The sequence below is a fragment of the Brassica oleracea genome, chromosome C9 (assembly GCF_000695525.1).
Source record: "Brassica oleracea var. oleracea cultivar TO1000 chromosome C9, BOL, whole genome shotgun sequence".
Lineage (NCBI taxonomy): Eukaryota > Viridiplantae > Streptophyta > Magnoliopsida > Brassicales > Brassicaceae > Brassica > Brassica oleracea.
The window spans coordinates 3,506,374-3,523,493 of NC_027756.1; the positions used below are offsets into that span (position 1 = coordinate 3,506,374).

The 17,120-nt window shown below is 33.4% G+C and overlaps 3 protein-coding genes across 3 annotated transcripts; all 3 read left to right on the plus strand.

The window, feature by feature from the left end:
• The first annotated feature begins 4,198 nt into the window (after window positions 1-4,198).
• Window positions 4,199-4,882, plus strand: LOC106316690. Its single transcript, XM_013754577.1, has one exon. The coding sequence runs from the start codon at window positions 4,261-4,263 to the stop codon at window positions 4,789-4,791; it is 531 nt and encodes a 176-aa protein (XP_013610031.1). The 5' UTR covers window positions 4,199-4,260; the 3' UTR covers window positions 4,792-4,882.
• Window positions 4,883-6,250: 1,368 nt separating this feature from the next.
• On the plus strand, window positions 6,251-7,659 carry LOC106316675 (GATA transcription factor 12-like). Its single transcript, XM_013754557.1, has 2 exons — window positions 6,251-6,630; window positions 6,876-7,659. Exons 1-2 carry the CDS (start codon window positions 6,388-6,390, stop codon window positions 7,593-7,595), a joined length of 963 nt encoding a protein of 320 aa, XP_013610011.1. The 5' UTR covers window positions 6,251-6,387; the 3' UTR covers window positions 7,596-7,659.
• A 5,305-nt stretch (window positions 7,660-12,964) lies between these two features.
• On the plus strand, window positions 12,965-16,453 carry LOC106316575 (probable glycosyltransferase At3g07620). Its single transcript, XM_013754466.1, has 5 exons — window positions 12,965-13,125; window positions 13,625-14,309; window positions 14,386-14,516; window positions 14,839-15,187; window positions 15,766-16,453. Exons 2-5 carry the CDS (start codon window positions 13,629-13,631, stop codon window positions 16,432-16,434), a joined length of 1,830 nt encoding a protein of 609 aa, XP_013609920.1. The 5' UTR covers window positions 12,965-13,125; window positions 13,625-13,628; the 3' UTR covers window positions 16,435-16,453.
• Window positions 16,454-17,120: the final 667 nt, after the last annotated feature.

A 17,120-nucleotide genomic window follows, 5' to 3' on the forward strand; every position in this document is an offset into this window, starting at 1 on the left:
CCCGAATTACTAATGATTTTCATTTTTTCTCGGAAAATAAAATTAATCAGCTAGACTTCATAAACATTTTAAATCGAATTAATTTGAACATTTTATCTGTCGACTAAGTCAATATATCATCATTGAACACCCAAGGAGAAAAACATAGAAGGAAAGATAGAAATAATGATGAACGTCTTGATACCAATGGTCGATACACATTTAGGCATGCCTATCATTTTTTTTAAAGAACATTACCAGACAAAAAGGCTAAAGAACAATTATACACTTTAGATGTTCAATGAATGTATAGACCATTCGAACTAAAAAAAATCAAAGCCATCATCATTAACATGAATAACTAGGCCACTAATGGAGGGCCACCACTTGCAATTTTACTTTATATATTTCCTGTATTTATCTTTTCTTGACATTTTGAGTTTTGAGATATGATGGATGGGATCATTGACTTTGCAATGATTATAATTTCAGGCCCAAAATCACTTCAAATGTTAATTTTTTAACTCTACTTTTCGCTTTATGACAGTAAAAAATGGTGATATTTGATTATTTACCAAGTTAGCAAAGATGGATTTTTCATATGACTATATAATATTTAAAAAAAATTAGTTCCTTATTTCAAAAGATAGGGTATTCCAAAAATAATGTTATCAATATAGAAAAGGTATTAACCTTATTCAGACCTTTTCTAAGTATATTTTACAGTAAATATTTTCAAAAATAAGAAAATGAATAGAACAAAAAATTATTTTATATCAAATTTCATTACAATATAAATTTACATCAATTAAATTTAGAAAAAAAAATAATAATACTATGGAAAAATGTCCATTAGCAAATGAACCATTTCTTACAGTTTACCATGTTGATTCTGGCTTTTGTATTAGCGGACTAACCGCCAAGTTTTACCAATTATCAAGACGCTGTGGAAGAGCAAGATTAGAGCATGATTATAGCTAAAGTGGGTTAAAGGTTTTTTAATTTTTTTTTTGTCCAAAAAAATTAAAAAAGAACCAATCGCGGGTCGTCACGTGTCAGTGGGATATGCGAACAGTACATGAAACCAACAAAAATCGATCATTAATTGATCACTTTTGTTACCGGTTTTTTGCTGATTTGTGAGGCTCACCACTATTTTTTTTTTTGTAAAACCTCTCCTTAGAAACCAGCGATGAACATGGTCTTAGTAGTAGTACATAACAAATATTTCAACATTGCCCTAACCGAAGGCACACAACAAAATGAGTCATGAATTATTTAACCAATTCATAAAAAAATATATGCCATTGGTTAAAGTTGAAATTAGAACCAAAAATAAAGTGAAAACAGAAGACAAAGGTCTTGATTGGTAGAGCATTAACATTAGCATTAGCAATATGCTATAGAAGCAGTATGCTGTAGAAGCTGTATATTTTTGCTAAACTGTTTAATAAGATGATTGGTAGAGCATTATGAGTCTGTTATTTAAAATTATTATAAAAATTAGTATATAATATATAATATATTTATTTTTAATGAATATATTTCTAATATATATATATATATACATAAATATATTAACATATAAAATTAAAAAGATATAAAATTAATTTATTTTATTTAATAATTTAAAAATTATGTTTATATCAAAAAATATTATTTTAAAATAAATTTTATAATTAAAACATATATTTTTAAAAAATAAATAAATTAAATTATATAAATTAAATTTTATTTTAAATGTGAAATACCATTTAAAGAATATTTTTAGTGTAAATTAATGTTAGAAATCAAAATTTTATTTCCTGGATATAAAAATAATTTTATGATATTATTAAATAAAATAAATTAATAAATTATATATTTTCCTTGATTTTATAAATTATAAATGCAAATGCTCTTCTAAAAGCTTCATTTGAGAGCATTTACGAGAGAACATTTGAAAAGCATTAGCATTTAGTAAATGGTTCTCCAAATGTTTTTTTAACAATTGTTGATTGGATAATGTAGAGCATAATGCTAATGTTTTACCAATCAAGACCAAAGTTATCATACATAGAGGCAGCAAAACCGAAGAAGCAAAATGAAAAAGAGAAAAGCTGAGGACTAGTGAGGAGACAAAATGGTGCAAAAAATATTTAACGGGAGTTTTTGTAGACAGAGCTGTAACTCTCTGCCAACTTGACCAGGTACTTAGGACAATGCAGGTTCCATGACAGTCTTGCAACAACTAAAAACAACATGAAATCATATTTTTGCAAAAGTAAATATTTTGGCATTCTAATATATATATTATGAAAACTAACCGAGTTCTTAAGTTTTGCCTCCCAAAGTGGCTACAATGTCGGGAGATATTTTTTGATGTTTGTAAAAGGCGGATGGATCAGTCCTTAGGTGAAATTCTCTTCAGTCATTTGCTAGGCCAGCGTTTCTGATAAAACATATACGAAATACAGTTTACAAGAAAGACTTTTTTGTCGGTCACCCATTTTAACTAAATTCTGATCAAACTAGACATTTTTCTGGGAAACACATCCGTCTGACTGTATCCAATCTATATGAGAATATAATGCCTTTGGTCTTAGTTTCTTTTACAAAAATGATTTAACGAATCGTCTAAAAAGTAATGGTGAAATCTGATCTGAAGTTAATATCTGGTGGATACTCTATGGTGGTTAAATTGACTAACCAGTGCAATGACAGAAGGTTACATGTCTGACAATGTATCAGTTTCTAGAAACAGTTTAAAAGGAATTTATTGTACTTACAGCCTTACAGGCTGATAGAAGCACGTCATCACGGACACGAAGGGCACCGGACGGTGCCCATATCAAACCAAGACCGAGGCCCGGGAAATATAGGAATTGTTTTTAAAGAGTTTTAAAATGTATCGATTTTAAGAGTTTTAAAAGATGAGCTGTTTTTTTTAAACAAAAAAAAAAACAAAATCTTAGATAAGGTGGACTTTTTTTTGTCGACAGGTGGACTTATACAAAGATTTGAAAACAACTAATATTCAAAAGAACTCTTCAAATGTTTTACAGATTTTGGCCTGAGTTAACCCAATTGACATGCTGGACATGCATATCAACATATGTATCCATTGTAATAAACTTTTTTAGAGTGTTAATATATGTATGTACAGAAATTATAAATTAAAGAAACAAAAAAGAGGATCATCATCCTGCGTGATATCGTTATGAAAAATATAGCATGCATTCAGCTGGATTTTTCTGAAAATAGGTGGTGGGAAAGAACAAATATTTTCTTTCTTCAAGTATATATTACAGAATGTAAAATGTGTTCTTATTAGAGGTAAACACATTACAATATATAGGTAGCGTAGGATGCTAATATAGGTTAATATTATTTACATTGGAACCCTTTCCATATATACTCCTATGTCCTTAATATATATTCAAAAGATTGTGTGCGCAACTTGTTTCTCTTTTTGATTCAATTAAAGGAGAGAGATATTTAATGATTTTTAGCTCTTCTCTGGTTGCTTCGTTTTATTACAAAAATGAAATAATCCAAATGTAAATATTTATATTTTTTTTGTATACATACTTTTGAGTTCTGACTTCTGACTTCTGACTAATAACATATATAATAGTGATATTACACCCAAAAAATAATATATATATATATATAATAGTGATATATATTATTTATTTTTGTAATCCAATAAAAACTATTTCAGTGTTGTATACATTTGTAATATCTATATAATACTAATAAATAAAAATTATATTTGAACAACTACCATTTTCTTCTGTACTTAATTATATACATCTTATTTTCTAATTACCAGTATTTTGAAGGAAAAAAAAACCATTATCTCATTTAATTTATCCCATTGTTACATCACATTCACAAGTACCTTCCAGTTGGAGCCTTACTTTAGAGGATGAACAAAAGAAAGGTTACTACCACTCTCTTATCAATATTAACAAACTTCATTTTCCCGCTGACAAAAAAGGAAAAATTATGGTGGCTTTACCGTGTTGTTCAAGGTATACATGTGAGGTTGGTCCTTTTTAATCTCATTAAATAAAAGCTAAATTGTTCATGCTTTTGTGACAAAAAAAAAAGTTCATGCTTTTATTGGCAGACGAACACACAAAAGTAGACAGGGAAACAGAACACTCGAGACCATTCTCTTAACACTATAAATACGCATTATGATAACGAGTAACTAACATAAAATATAGATATAAGTGACTGTTATACACAACAAAAAAAAAAGGAAAAGAAAACATCAAAAGATCAATTCTTCTCATGGCTCCCCTTAAACGGACTTGCTCGGATATATCACACCAAATATCCATAGACAACACTCTAACCAAAGAACCAACGCCAACGCCAACTGCAACCACTACAACTTTGTTGTCCTTATCGGCGATATCCGAAGTAGAAGATGCAAAGTGTGAGTGTTGCGGCATGTCTGAAGAGTGCACGCCGGAGTATATAAACGGTATGCGTTCAAAATTCTCAGGGAAGCTGATTTGCGGGTTGTGCGCAGAAGCGGTGGAGCAAGAGATGGAGAAGATGAACAGCAGTGAATTAGTGGTGGAGAAACGGCGAGAGGAGGCAGTACATGCACACATGAGCGCATGTGCCCGGTTTAATAGGCTAGGCCGAAGTTATCCTGCGTTGTACCAGGCAGAAGCGGTTAAGGAAATTCTGAAGAAGAGGTCTAACAAGATGGTCAGAGCCACCAAGTCTGAAAAAGGTGGTCTCGCTAGGAGCTCTAGCTGCATGCCTGCTTTGGCTAAGGAGCTAGAAGATCGTACATTTGTTAATAACTAGTATATAAATGTGTATTTACGTTTTCTTTTATGGTTGAGCAACTCTATAATCGTTTGGATGATAACATAAGGCTAACTAAATAACACTTCTGCTCTAGAATTTAGCTGAGATATCCATTAATTGAAGTAAACTAATTATGATCCAATGATCAAACCGTTCCACTGGAATTCAAATAGATGATATAACTATGTCTTGAAGTCGTCTAACCATCACCTTAATTAGCAAAATAAAATAAAGTTGAAAGCAAATCGGACGCCACGTTGTTTTTACACGTTACAAACAGCTCGCGGTTCTCTAGGCTTTAAGCTTTGATCTTTGCTTACTTTCAAAGAAGCATAAGCCATGAGGGGGTCGTCGTTACAGCCCAACCAATTTTATATCTTGTTGCACCATGAGTTTTAATAAATGTTTATTGTCCCAAAAATATAAAATCCAACCTGGATATGTAAGGCCCTCTAAGTCACTACTTTTGCCACTCGCACGCACTTATCACTTCTCAGGATCCGTAAACATAACTCACTAGATATAGGAAGATAAGATCAATTATATAATAATTGAATGATGCAAGAGTCTGGTTCAAGCGATCGATCACTGTTGTAAAATACAGAAGAAGTTACCAACGTCGAGTTGGCCCAGTGGTAAAGGGGCTAGGCTGTAACTTCTGCCATCCGATTCACGCCGAGAAAGAGTATTTACAATGATTGGATTCTTGACAAAGAGATGAAAACACTTTTTTTTATCAAAAATAAAAATAAAGAAGAACTATACTGTAGAAGAAAGTAGAAACATAAACCTTATCCAATCCTTTGTCTCGAACGAAGCTCGTGTAGGAGTTGGCGTAAAATTAAAAGCTGGTTCCCATGGGACTAGGGTCTTCTCTATACACGTGCCTGAAGTAAGCAGACACTCATGTAAAGCTACGGAAACTTAAGTGATTCTCTTCTCTCAAAACACTAACGCTTTGATTGTAAGCATTTGTAAAGGTGGTTTGTGACTTTGGAGGCGGTTAGTTAAAGACTTAAACACGTTTATTCATTACATAAATAAGCAAAATTTATCTCTAACCAACACTAATGATATCGACATATAATTAATTTAATTTTACTTGGAGAAAGATACCTTAGAATACCTAATTTGAGTGCAGAGACTGTTTATGGCTGTTTATGGACGAGGCTCTCACTACGAGAGAGTATTGCTGCATGCAATGCATGTGCGCAATAACATTTTTCACTGGCCATTGTGCCCATTGACTCGTTGTATATGCTTTTTGTTTCAAGTACTTATATTTCTTTCTTCATGTATGGGGACTGTTTTAGATGTATATGTTTTTGTGAAGATTAATTAGCTATATATACCTCGTCAAACCTTCCGATTTACAGCATCTTTTGTCCCCTTCAAACGCAATAAAAATGAAATACTTTAAGAAAGATATAACAAAAAAAATTAAAAGTTTTTCTTCCCATAGAAAGCCATTTCTCTAACTTAACTCCTTTTAAAACTCACGGTTCCCATCACTCCACTCTCTCCTCTCTTCTGTCTCTCTAAAATAGCTCCGGCGAGAGTTCACCGTAACAACCCTTTAAGCCTTTTAACTTCATGGAAGAAGAAGCTCATGAATTCTTTCACACAGCGGACCATTTCTCCGTCGATGACCTCTTGGTCGATTTCCCTAACGATGAAGACGAGGAGAACGATCTCATTGCTGATTCCGACGGCGCCGACACAACCACCGCCGTAGCCGACAGCTCTAACTCCTCCTCCTTCTCCAACACCGGTTTTCCCACTTTCCACGGTGACGTTCAAGACGGAACCAGCTTCTCCGGCGACCTCTGCGTACCGGTATGTTAATTGAAATCAGTTTCATATACGTTTGAATATTTAGGGAATTAAAAGTATATTTGTTTGTTTGGTGATTATGTAAGTTTAGGAAATAAAATATATGAAGTTGTTAAAAACGAAATAAAATATATGATTCGTAATTGTGATTAGATAGTTTCGAAGTAATTTAAAGAAAGTTTTATTGTTTAGTTAGTCGATATTTAATTATTTTGAAAACATGTTTTGATTATTTCGTTGGAACACAGAGTGATGAGTTAGCTGAGCTAGAGTGGTTGTCGAACTTCGTGGAGGACTCGTTCTCGACCGAACATGTTCAAAAGCTCCAGCTTAAACCCGGTTACAAGACCCGACCCGACTCAAAATCCGAACCCGGCCGGAAAACCCTGAAAAGCAGCAGCCCGGTTTTCACCACTGACGTCTCTGTGCCGGCCAAAGCCAGGAGCAAACGCTCACGCGCGGCAGCATGCAACTGGGCCTCACGAGAGCTTCCCAAGGAAGCCTTTTACGACAACCCGTTCACCGGAGAAACCATTATCTCCAGCCTCTACCTGTCTCCGCCGTCCTCGCCGACGCTCACGGCTCAACTCTGGAGAAAGCTAGCCGTCGACGCGTCCCGGCGGAAGAAAGATTCCTCGACGGACTCCGGCGAAGATGAGCGTCGGTGTCTCCACTGCGCCACCGACAAGACGCCGCAGTGGCGGACGGGTCCAATGGGTCCGAAGACTCTGTGCAACGCTTGCGGCGTGAGGTACAAATCGGGACGTCTTGTACCGGAGTACCGGCCGGTGGCGAGTCCGACGTTCGTGCTGTCAAAACATTCCAATTCTCATCGGAAAGTTATGCAGCTCCGGCGACAGAAGGAGATGACCAAGTCCCACCATGACCATCATGGTAAGGATACTGCCATGATTCTCGACGTTTCATCGGACGGTGATGATTACTTGATCCACCATAACGTTGTCTGATTGATCCCTTTAATTTTTGTTTCCAATATGTTTTGAAATTTGTTAGAATATTTTGTTGCTTTCTTATGACATGAATTAATTAATTTTAGTTAAACCTACTTTTACTGTCATTAATTTAGTTTATTTTGATCTCTATATCATGGATTAATCATCAATGTTAGATCTACAATATGTAAAATTATCTTTTCACATGCTCTTACTTTTACCATTACAAAAGATAATAAGGGATAACCTGTATTTGAGAGAAGATTATAGATATATGCTTTACTAAGATAGACACTATCTAATTCCTTTTTTTGTTCCATGACTCTAGAGTTTTTAGACCAACTCTGCAAGACATATTACGATACATTAGCATATGGCATCGTCAAAGCACACATGTACTGTTAACTAATGGAGCAATGATCATTTATACCCTGATATCAAATCTTTTCTCGATACTAAGAAAATGACAATTTTTTGTTGATTGAAAAATCACATATATAACAAGAGTCTTGATATGTCCCTAAACTTTCGAGCATTTCATAAACCAATCAAGAATGCCCCAACCAATTCATATAAATTCCGTTCCTGAGCTTGCAAAGTCTAAAAGTTCTTATTCAATTGGCTTGGTCTATTCTCTTTACAAGCATAATTATTTATCATAAACCTTAAGCTTTATCTTTTTTTTTAAGTACTGATAGTTCTATTAAAACATGTAAAAGATTACAATAGCCCGGCGATGAACAATCCGGAGAAAGAACGTCCAGCGGACAACACAAAGTCCCTGGAAAATTAAGCCCACAGATGGGAGTCTACATGAAAGACATAAACAAACTCCATAACTAGTACAACCTTTTTTGTCACTGTCATAACTAGTACAACCTAAAAACAGATCAAATGAAATCCAGAAACTTCAAAGAAACAAACATGCAAGAGACATCGACAAAACACCTTTGAACAAAGACAAATCGTAGAAGCAATCTTGGCCAAACCCATGACTTGTGAATCCTATTATAGTAAATAGCCCAAGCAATTTAAGAACAAAGCTTCAAACACCAGTAAGACATAATCACTTCATGATTGGAAGTCTTCAACCGGAGACGGCTATGACGGTAAGAAACCGACTTGAGAAACCAGAAAGAAGCTTGAATAGAGGAAGATCTCGATCAGATCTATTGATTAGTGACAAAGGAGCGAAACATAACATCTCCAGATTCAAACAGTCTCGAAGGACCGAGAAAGAAGAAGATCGATATTGAGATGAACCAAAGGGTTTTGAAATCAGTCATGCATGTTCTTCAATCAGTTACTGGATTCAAAACAGAAGCGGATCTGAGTGAAGAGAAGGTGAAAGCAAAGTTGACTAGTTAGTGCATGCATCAGATGCTCGACAAACTCTCTTATTCTCTCCGGAAATGACAAAGCGCTAGATTGATATCTAGAAGGAAGTCAAACCCGTTGAAAGAATAAGATCCAAAAAAGAGAGCATGGAAGACAAAGAGAGACAGATTCGGACTCCAGCTCTAAGTGAGCAGCCGGAGTCGGCTAAACGGAGAAGCGACGGAAGCAACCAGAAAAAATAAAGAGAAGGCAGAGAGAATGTTCGTTTTAGCTATTCTTTTTGGACTTAGTCATGACTTAAGCTTTATCTTTATCTTTACTAAAATAGTAAAATAGTAAAATATACAATTTCAATATTATTAATAGATATGTGCTCAATATTTTTCGGGGAACTATGTCTGTCATTCTCATATGCAAAGTTCATTTAGGGCATCTCCAACCCCGCTCTATTTTCTACACTAAACTCTATTATAGAGTAAAACATTTTCCAACTCTACTCTATATCCCACTCTAAAATAGTGCAACTCTATTTTTTACTCTATATTTGGAGTAACTCTATTTCTTACTCTATTATAGAGTGAAACTTTTTTATTTATACTTTAGTCCTTTTGTTTTTCAATCTTTTTATTTTGTAACTATTTATTTAATTTAATTATGCAAACAACACATAATTATGTATAACACAATATATATATATAAACATTTAAAATTTATTATTATTATCCAAAGAAAAAAAGCACTAAAATTAAATATTTTTTTAAGATTAGCAAAAAAAACAAATACTAAAAATTTAAAATAAGTAACTCAAAATAAAATTAATCCTATAAATAATAATGACTTAATTTTTTGGTAAATTGCTTCTAGATCGAGCAAGATTGTTAAAATATTGTCCAAATGAGGTAAATGAAGGAGTAGCTTCTTGTTCATGTTGTTGACCACGTCTTTTTTTGTTTGTAAAATCCTTTTTCAAATATTCACGAACATCTGGATCTTCCACTGAATTTAAGTCACAAACTAAATATTTTTTTATGCATGTATGTAACGAAAATATATAAAAATGTATTGGTGACCAATGCATATAGACTACATGTATAATAATATACAACAAGATATGAGGATGAATGTGATTTTAGCGCACAAACTAAAGTGGGTAGAGAAGTTCCACCTCCAAAGATTCAGACACAAAAGAATGATAATATTCGATTTGAAGAATTTTTTTGGTCGATTTAGAAAAAAATTACAGATAAAAAATTTATTTCACACTCTGAAATTCGTTAATTGATCACTTGTGGGAAAGATATACTAATGAAGATGTTTAAGTTAAAATGTATTATGTTATTAGTAAAATTAGCTTTTGATCCGCGCACCCGCGCGGACGTTTGTTTTTCGTAAGTGGTGTTTGTTTTTCGTAAGTATATGTTTTTCACTTGTATAAACATTCATGTTACTGATTCCATTTATAAACTATGCAGTTGCATTCTTCTTTTATTGATTTGACTTGGTAAATTAATACTCTAAAGTGTAAAATATTAGAGTATTAAGTATAACTGTATGTGTTTTATTAAATTATACTATAAATATTGTGATTCAAATTAGATGTAAAGTTATAATTTATAGTTTTTGTAACAAATGCATTATTTAGACCGTAACAAAAAAAAATAACTGAAAAAGTAACAAAAACATTCAAAAATAAGTATAGATTTTTGGTAATTTTATTTACCAAACCCAATTTGAGGTTGACTCGCGCAGCCGCGCAAGTATTTGATAATTAAAAAAAATTGAAATCTATAGAAATAAGTAATTCCATATGATTTTATTCCAAAAAAATTGTAATAACAATCAGTTTTACGATGGACAGTGATATCATATATAAAATCCCACATCTATAAATAATTGGAGTTATATTTATGTGTGTCTTTTTATTTTATAAAAGAAGCATTTTTAAACATTTAAATTTTATAGATATATAAGAATTACATATTACATATTTGTTTAAATTTGGCATGTCTACACATAAACATCTTCATTGTTTATATGTTATAATTTATTGTTTAGATTATTCAGTTCCTTGGTTGTGTATATGAATTTACTTGTACTTTATAAAAATTTGGAATATAAATAATTAACATGTACATATATATTCGTACAACAACTTAATAAAAATCATTTAGCAAAAAAAAAAATTAATTACAATCATTCAAAAACTTTGAATTAAGTAGCCATTGTAAGTTGGGCCATAGTAATTCATGAGAAAAAACAAATTTTAATTTGGGTCATAGTATTATTAATGTTTTCGTCATTAGCCCATTAGATTTTGTTTTCTTTTTCGAGGAAACAAACAAACTTTTGTGAACAAAAAAAAAGTTTTCATTTCATTTTGAATAGAGCTTATCTCTGTTGTCTTTAACCTCTTCTCTGTTTAAAAGGAGAGTCCGTAGAATTATGAAATGAAATAATTTATTCGTGCAGAGTAATATCAACTCTAAGATTTTTTTATTGATGTCGAGTTTTAGGAAGAAAATAAGTGTGATTGGTTCGATTTTGTAGTCACATTAAATTAGGAATTGTTTTGATTTTTATAAAAATAATATTTAGTTATAATATTCAAGAGCAGTTAATTGTTATTGCGTAGAATTAGAAATGGTTTTTGATTGATGTCGGGTTTTAGGAAGGAAATAAATGTGATTGATTTGATTTTGTACTCACATTAAATATATTGATATCCAAAATCGGCTAAACCATAAAATTTCTAAACCATTAGGATTAAACCATAACATACTTTTATTTAAAAGCTCAAACAAACTTATATTTCTAACCAAACAGCCGAAATATGGGCTTCGAAACTGACTCGATTTGGAACATGATTAAAAACTTATATAATCGAATGTATTTAAGACGACATAGTTTTAATTAGAGTGGCATGAAAAAATAATTTTTGTGGAAAACTTAGGACTAAGTACAAAATGTACTTCAGTTTTAATACATTAGATGTAATGTATGTTTTAATATAATGAATGTCTGATATAAATATATAATTTATGAAAATTTTGTGAAAAATAAAATATAAAGAGACAATTTTTAAATTTTGTAAGTAAAAGACATTAGTTATAAAATTAAAAAAAAAAAATTTAAGAATATTTTTTTTAGAGTCAAATATAGAGTAAACTGTTGGAGATAAACTTTACTCTAGAGTAACATTATTAATTGGTTTTGCAAAATTTATTGTTTTCAGTTATGAAACGATAAGTTTACGATTTCCATATCTCGATAAAATAGTTGAATGTGAAATATTAATTGCTGCCGCGACATGCAAGCAACCTGAGTGGTATCACACTGTCCCTGCAAAGGTTATTAATATGTCAACGATTTCAATGCATGTGTCTCGCTCATTCGCTCTCGATAATAGTACGGTGACGTTAAGGAAACTTTTATACTCCATTAGCGTGGTTTGACTGGTGACTATTAGAAGAAACATTATGAACAAATAAAAAAAAATAAAAAATAAATAAAACTAAAGAAATGAGTGGAAATAATTGTTACTCCTCAGAAATAATGAAAAATAATTTTGTTTTACAAAAAAAGAATGATAATAAATATAAAAGAAAATTAATTCCATTGAATTATGTATTTATTTGGAAACAATAAGGAATTGAATGTTTCTTCTCGTTTACTTGGTCACCAATCACACCCATGATACGAGGACCGTATAATAATAATTAAAAAAAAAACGTGCAATGCTTTGGTCCAATTCGTTCGGTTTGGTTTGCTTCGATTTAATTTGGCCAATTTTTCACACATATCGGTTACTGGCTTACTGGATGAATGCTAGCATAGATACCGTGTCACTTGAATTTTATATACGACTGTTTAGAAGATTTTTTTTTCTTTTTTTGGGTTTGATTGGGTTCATATTCCTCCTACAAAATTCCAAAAATACCCTCTTTTAATCCTTGTTCTCTAATAATGGGTTCTTGATTCCAAAGGATCTTATTGGGTTTCTCGTAAACAGCGAACCAGGACAGTTACACAGACACGTAAGGAAGAAAATCCGACAAGAATCAATTTTCTCGTGATACTTTCTTTTTCCTTCTCTTTCGTCCTCGTTTGTGACCAGAAGGCGATCAAACTCAATCATCAGAACTCCATATGCCTCTCTTGATATTCTTTTTGATTTCCTATAGACTTCTCAACTTTGTCAGCTGTTCAGGTTCTCTCTCTCTCTCTCTGTGTATTATGTATATATATGTTCATGGTGAGGCAGAGCATAAGGTTATTTGATAACAATATGTATCTTCTTTATCATATTGCATGCATTGATGTTTTCTAAAGAGATGGAAAGCCAATGTAATGATTCGGATGATAGTTCAGGGGAAATTATTACATGCACTAAAGTTACTAGTTTTTTCCTCAGTAAATTGCGTCTTCTGAGCTCTGAAATTTACAATTTTATTTTATTTTCTTCTTAAATCACATCCGCTAAATGGTCAATACGTTGACCATATTAGAATCAAAAATCATATTATTAATTCTTAGAGATTAATACTTTTGAGTGACAAGACTTTGACATTGCTAGGTAAATTGCTTCAAGTTTCCAACTGAATTGAGTCAAAACCGGTTTCATGCAATGACCATATTAGATTGATTCTTATGACTCATTTATCATAAGTATTAAAACTTTTGAGTGTGACTGGTAAATTAAATAACAGGGCCATGAAGATGAGTTATGTATTTCCATGGCTATGGAAGGTAGAAAGCAGACGGCTTCTATGGCTATTGGGACTCACATTTGCACTCATTGTCACCTTCCAATACGTCGAGCTACCATACTCTATCTCCTCTCTCTTCTCTTCCACCAAGATGCCCGTTTCAAGAAACTCAACTTCACTTATAGGAGACCGTAAGCATCATAATGATAACTTTACTCCAGCAATGGTACCGAGCTTCTCCCAAAACAATGCTACTTTGGTGGATGATTCTGACAAAGAAGCTGTATTCCAGCCTTCATTACCTACTTCAAATTCGTCTCCGGTCAAGGAAAACGCAACCGCAACCGCCCCTGTCGCTAGTGTAGAGGCACCAGCTGCGTTACCTGGTTTAAAACCGTCTCCGGTTAAGGATAACGCAACAGTAAATGTGGCTAGTGCGAAGGTCCCAGCTGCTTTACCTGGTTTAAACCAGTCTCCTTTAAAGCAAAACGCTACACTACCTAGAACTAGCAAAGTACATGACAAGAATTCAACTAAAGAAGATGTTGGTGATGCTTCTCATGTTGTGAGATTTGTACCTGACATAAAGGAGAACGCAAAAACGACTGATTCAGGAGTGATGTCCATATATGAGATGAGCAAGCAGCTGCGTCGAAACCGTATTTCTCATAATCGTCTTGCGAAGGTACACCATGATCTTGGTATGATACTTTCTTACTTAAGATGTAGCATTAGTATTATAACATGTTTTTTATCTTCAGAAACCAAAATGGGTTACTAAACCTGACCTAGAGCTTTTACAAGCAAAACATGAGATTGAGAATGCACCAATTGATGACAAAGATCCTCTCCTCTATGCACCTCTTTATCACAATGTTTCCATCTTCAAACGGTGAGTGGTTATGTTATACTCCCTCCGTTTCATTTTACTTGTCGTTCTAGACTTCGACACACAGATTAATAAAACATTTAAGTTTATCTATTTACTAGATAAAAACATCATTACCAATACACCTAACCAGATTTCAACCAATAGAAAAATAGATTAAAATAAAAAATCAATAAATTTTGCATTGAAATCATAAAACGACACTTATTTTGAAACGAAAATTTTGCTCTAAAACGACATCTAATTCGAAACGGAGGGAGTATTCTTCAAGTTGCACCAAAGCTCATATACTGATACCGACTTGGGCTTATATTGAATTCAACAGGAGCTATGAGATGATGGAGGAGATGTTGAAGGTTTATGTATACAAAGAAGGAGATAAACCTATAATGCACACTCCAAGACTCGGAGGGATATATTCATCCGAAGGCTGGTTCATGAAACTTATTGAATCCAACAACAAATATGTCACAAAGGACGCTACAAAGGCTCATCTTTTCTACTTACCATTCAGTTCCCAGATGCTCGAGGAGACTCTATATGTAAAGAATTCTCATAGTCACCGCAATCTCATTAAGTATCTAAAAGACTATATTGACTTCATTTCCATAAAATATCCTTTTTGGAACCGAACTTCTGGAGCTGATCATTTCCTTGCCGCCTGCCATGACTGGGTAACGTCTCCTCCTTGACATGAGAATGTTTTCAGACATTTCTGATATATATCTATTGAGTTATGTAGATGCAATCTTTGAGACCATTTTCTGAAAACGTAACGTTTTTTTTTGTTACATTACTCTATATAAGCTGTAAATATGTGAGTTTTGAGAAACATATTTTTTTTTTTTTTGAACACCGAGAAACAGATTGGTATATGGTCTTTTGTGACATTTTATCTATGTGAGGTTATAAAGGCTGGATCACTGAGATCATTGTCTGATAAATGTATGTCTTGTGACATTATGCTATGGAATTGTAAATAAGTGAGCTTTGAGATCATTTTTCAGATTAATATATGGTATTTTGTGACATTTTTCTATGTGAAGTTATGAAGGTTGGATCATTGAGATCATTTTTCTGACGAATGCATGTCGTTTGTAACATTTTTGTGGCATTGTAAATATGTGAGATTTGAGATCATTTTTTAGAATATTATATGGTGTTTTGTGACATTTCGTCTATGTGAGGTTATAACGGTTGGATCATTGAGATCATTTACTAATAAATGTATGTCGTTTTGTTACATTTTCAGGCTCCATCGGAGACACGGAAGCATTTTTCCAAGACTATAAGGGTGTTGTGTAACTCGGATGTTAAAGAAGGCTTTGTCTTTGGAAAGGACACATCTCTACCCGAGACATACGTTAGAGATCCCAAGAAACCACTAAGTAACATCGGTGGCAAGTCTGCGTCCAAAAGGCCAACACTAGCTTTCTTTGCTGGTCAACCCGATCACGGGTACGTTAGGCCAATACTACTCTCTTACTGGGGTAACAACAAAGATCCTGACCTGAAAATATTTGGGAAGCTTCCGAGGTCTAAAGGAAACAAGAACTATCTTCAGTTCATGAAGAGGAGCAAGTACTGCATTTGCGCTAAAGGGTATGAAGTGAACAGCCCTAGGGTGGTGGAGGCTATTTTCTATGATTGTGTTCCAGTCATCATATCTGATAACTTTGTGCCACCTTTCTTCGAGGCTTTGAACTGGGAGTCGTTTGCGGTTTTTGTGTTGGAGAAAGATATCCCCAACTTGAAGAAGATTTTGATGTCTATATCGGAACGTAGGTACAAGCAATTGCAGATGAGAGTAAAGAGAGTGCAGAAGCATTTTTTGTGGCATGTGAAGCCTGAGAAGTATGATATGTTTCACATGATTCTTCATTCGGTTTGGTTTAACCGAGTTTTCCAAATTTCGGTTTAGAAGTTCTTTATCAAACAAACAATTCTTTTTTTTTTTTTGTCATCTAAAATTTACATTCATCATAAAGTTTAACAAAACAACCCTTTTAAACAAAGAGCCAAAAACAAGACGAACACTGATTCCAAACCTAAACAAAGGCCAAACTAACACACCCACACATCTAGTATACCACAAAATTCCTTGAGAAGACAACTACAAGTCAAAGAGAGGCCAAACGTTTCTCACTTTCAAAGATACCCTGCAGCCAAAAAGGATAACCTGCTGCAACATAGGACTGAAGTCTTAGGTCTCTAGTAACACTTTGAGCAATAAGAAATGCACCTCTATTCCCGCTATTCATTTCTTTAGAAAACCTCCACCATTCAATCTTCCTTAGCCCAAACAAGATATCTGCACGCATTGCTTTGAAAGATGGCCATGCTTTTGGTCTTGTCACCGCACCAACAATCATGTCATCATCAACCGCAAAGATCACCCTGTTTAGCCTATGACTTACCATACTGTCAATCGCCCACATAAGAACTTGAAATTTCAATTCCTTCAAGTTGTTGAGACCAGTAAAAGCTCTCCTACTATGCAGCAATACCTTTCCTTTTGAGTCCCTTAACACCCAAGCCGCCCCTCCTAAAGCAAATTCCTTCTTCCAATGCACACCAATATTGCATTTTAACCAAGAAACTTGAGGA

What these genes read in the sequence shown, in the direction of transcription:
- LOC106316690 (XM_013754577.1), top strand. Translation starts at nt 4,261, where the DNA reads ATGGCTCCCCTTAAACGGACTTGCTCGGATATATCACACCAAATATCC.
- LOC106316675 (XM_013754557.1), top strand. Translation starts at nt 6,388, where the DNA reads ATGGAAGAAGAAGCTCATGAATTCTTTCACACAGCGGACCATTTCTCC. An exon ending in CCGGCGACCTCTGCGTACCG is followed by an intron (nt 6,631 to 6,875) that starts GTATGTTAATTG and finishes GTTGGAACACAG; the next exon opens with AGTGATGAGTTAGCTGAGCT.
- LOC106316575 (XM_013754466.1), top strand. Translation starts at nt 13,629, where the DNA reads ATGAAGATGAGTTATGTATTTCCATGGCTATGGAAGGTAGAAAGCAGA. An exon ending in AATGTTTCCATCTTCAAACG is followed by an intron (nt 14,517 to 14,838) that starts GTGAGTGGTTAT and finishes TGAATTCAACAG; the next exon opens with GAGCTATGAGATGATGGAGG. An exon ending in TTGCCGCCTGCCATGACTGG is followed by an intron (nt 15,188 to 15,765) that starts GTAACGTCTCCT and finishes TTACATTTTCAG; the next exon opens with GCTCCATCGGAGACACGGAA.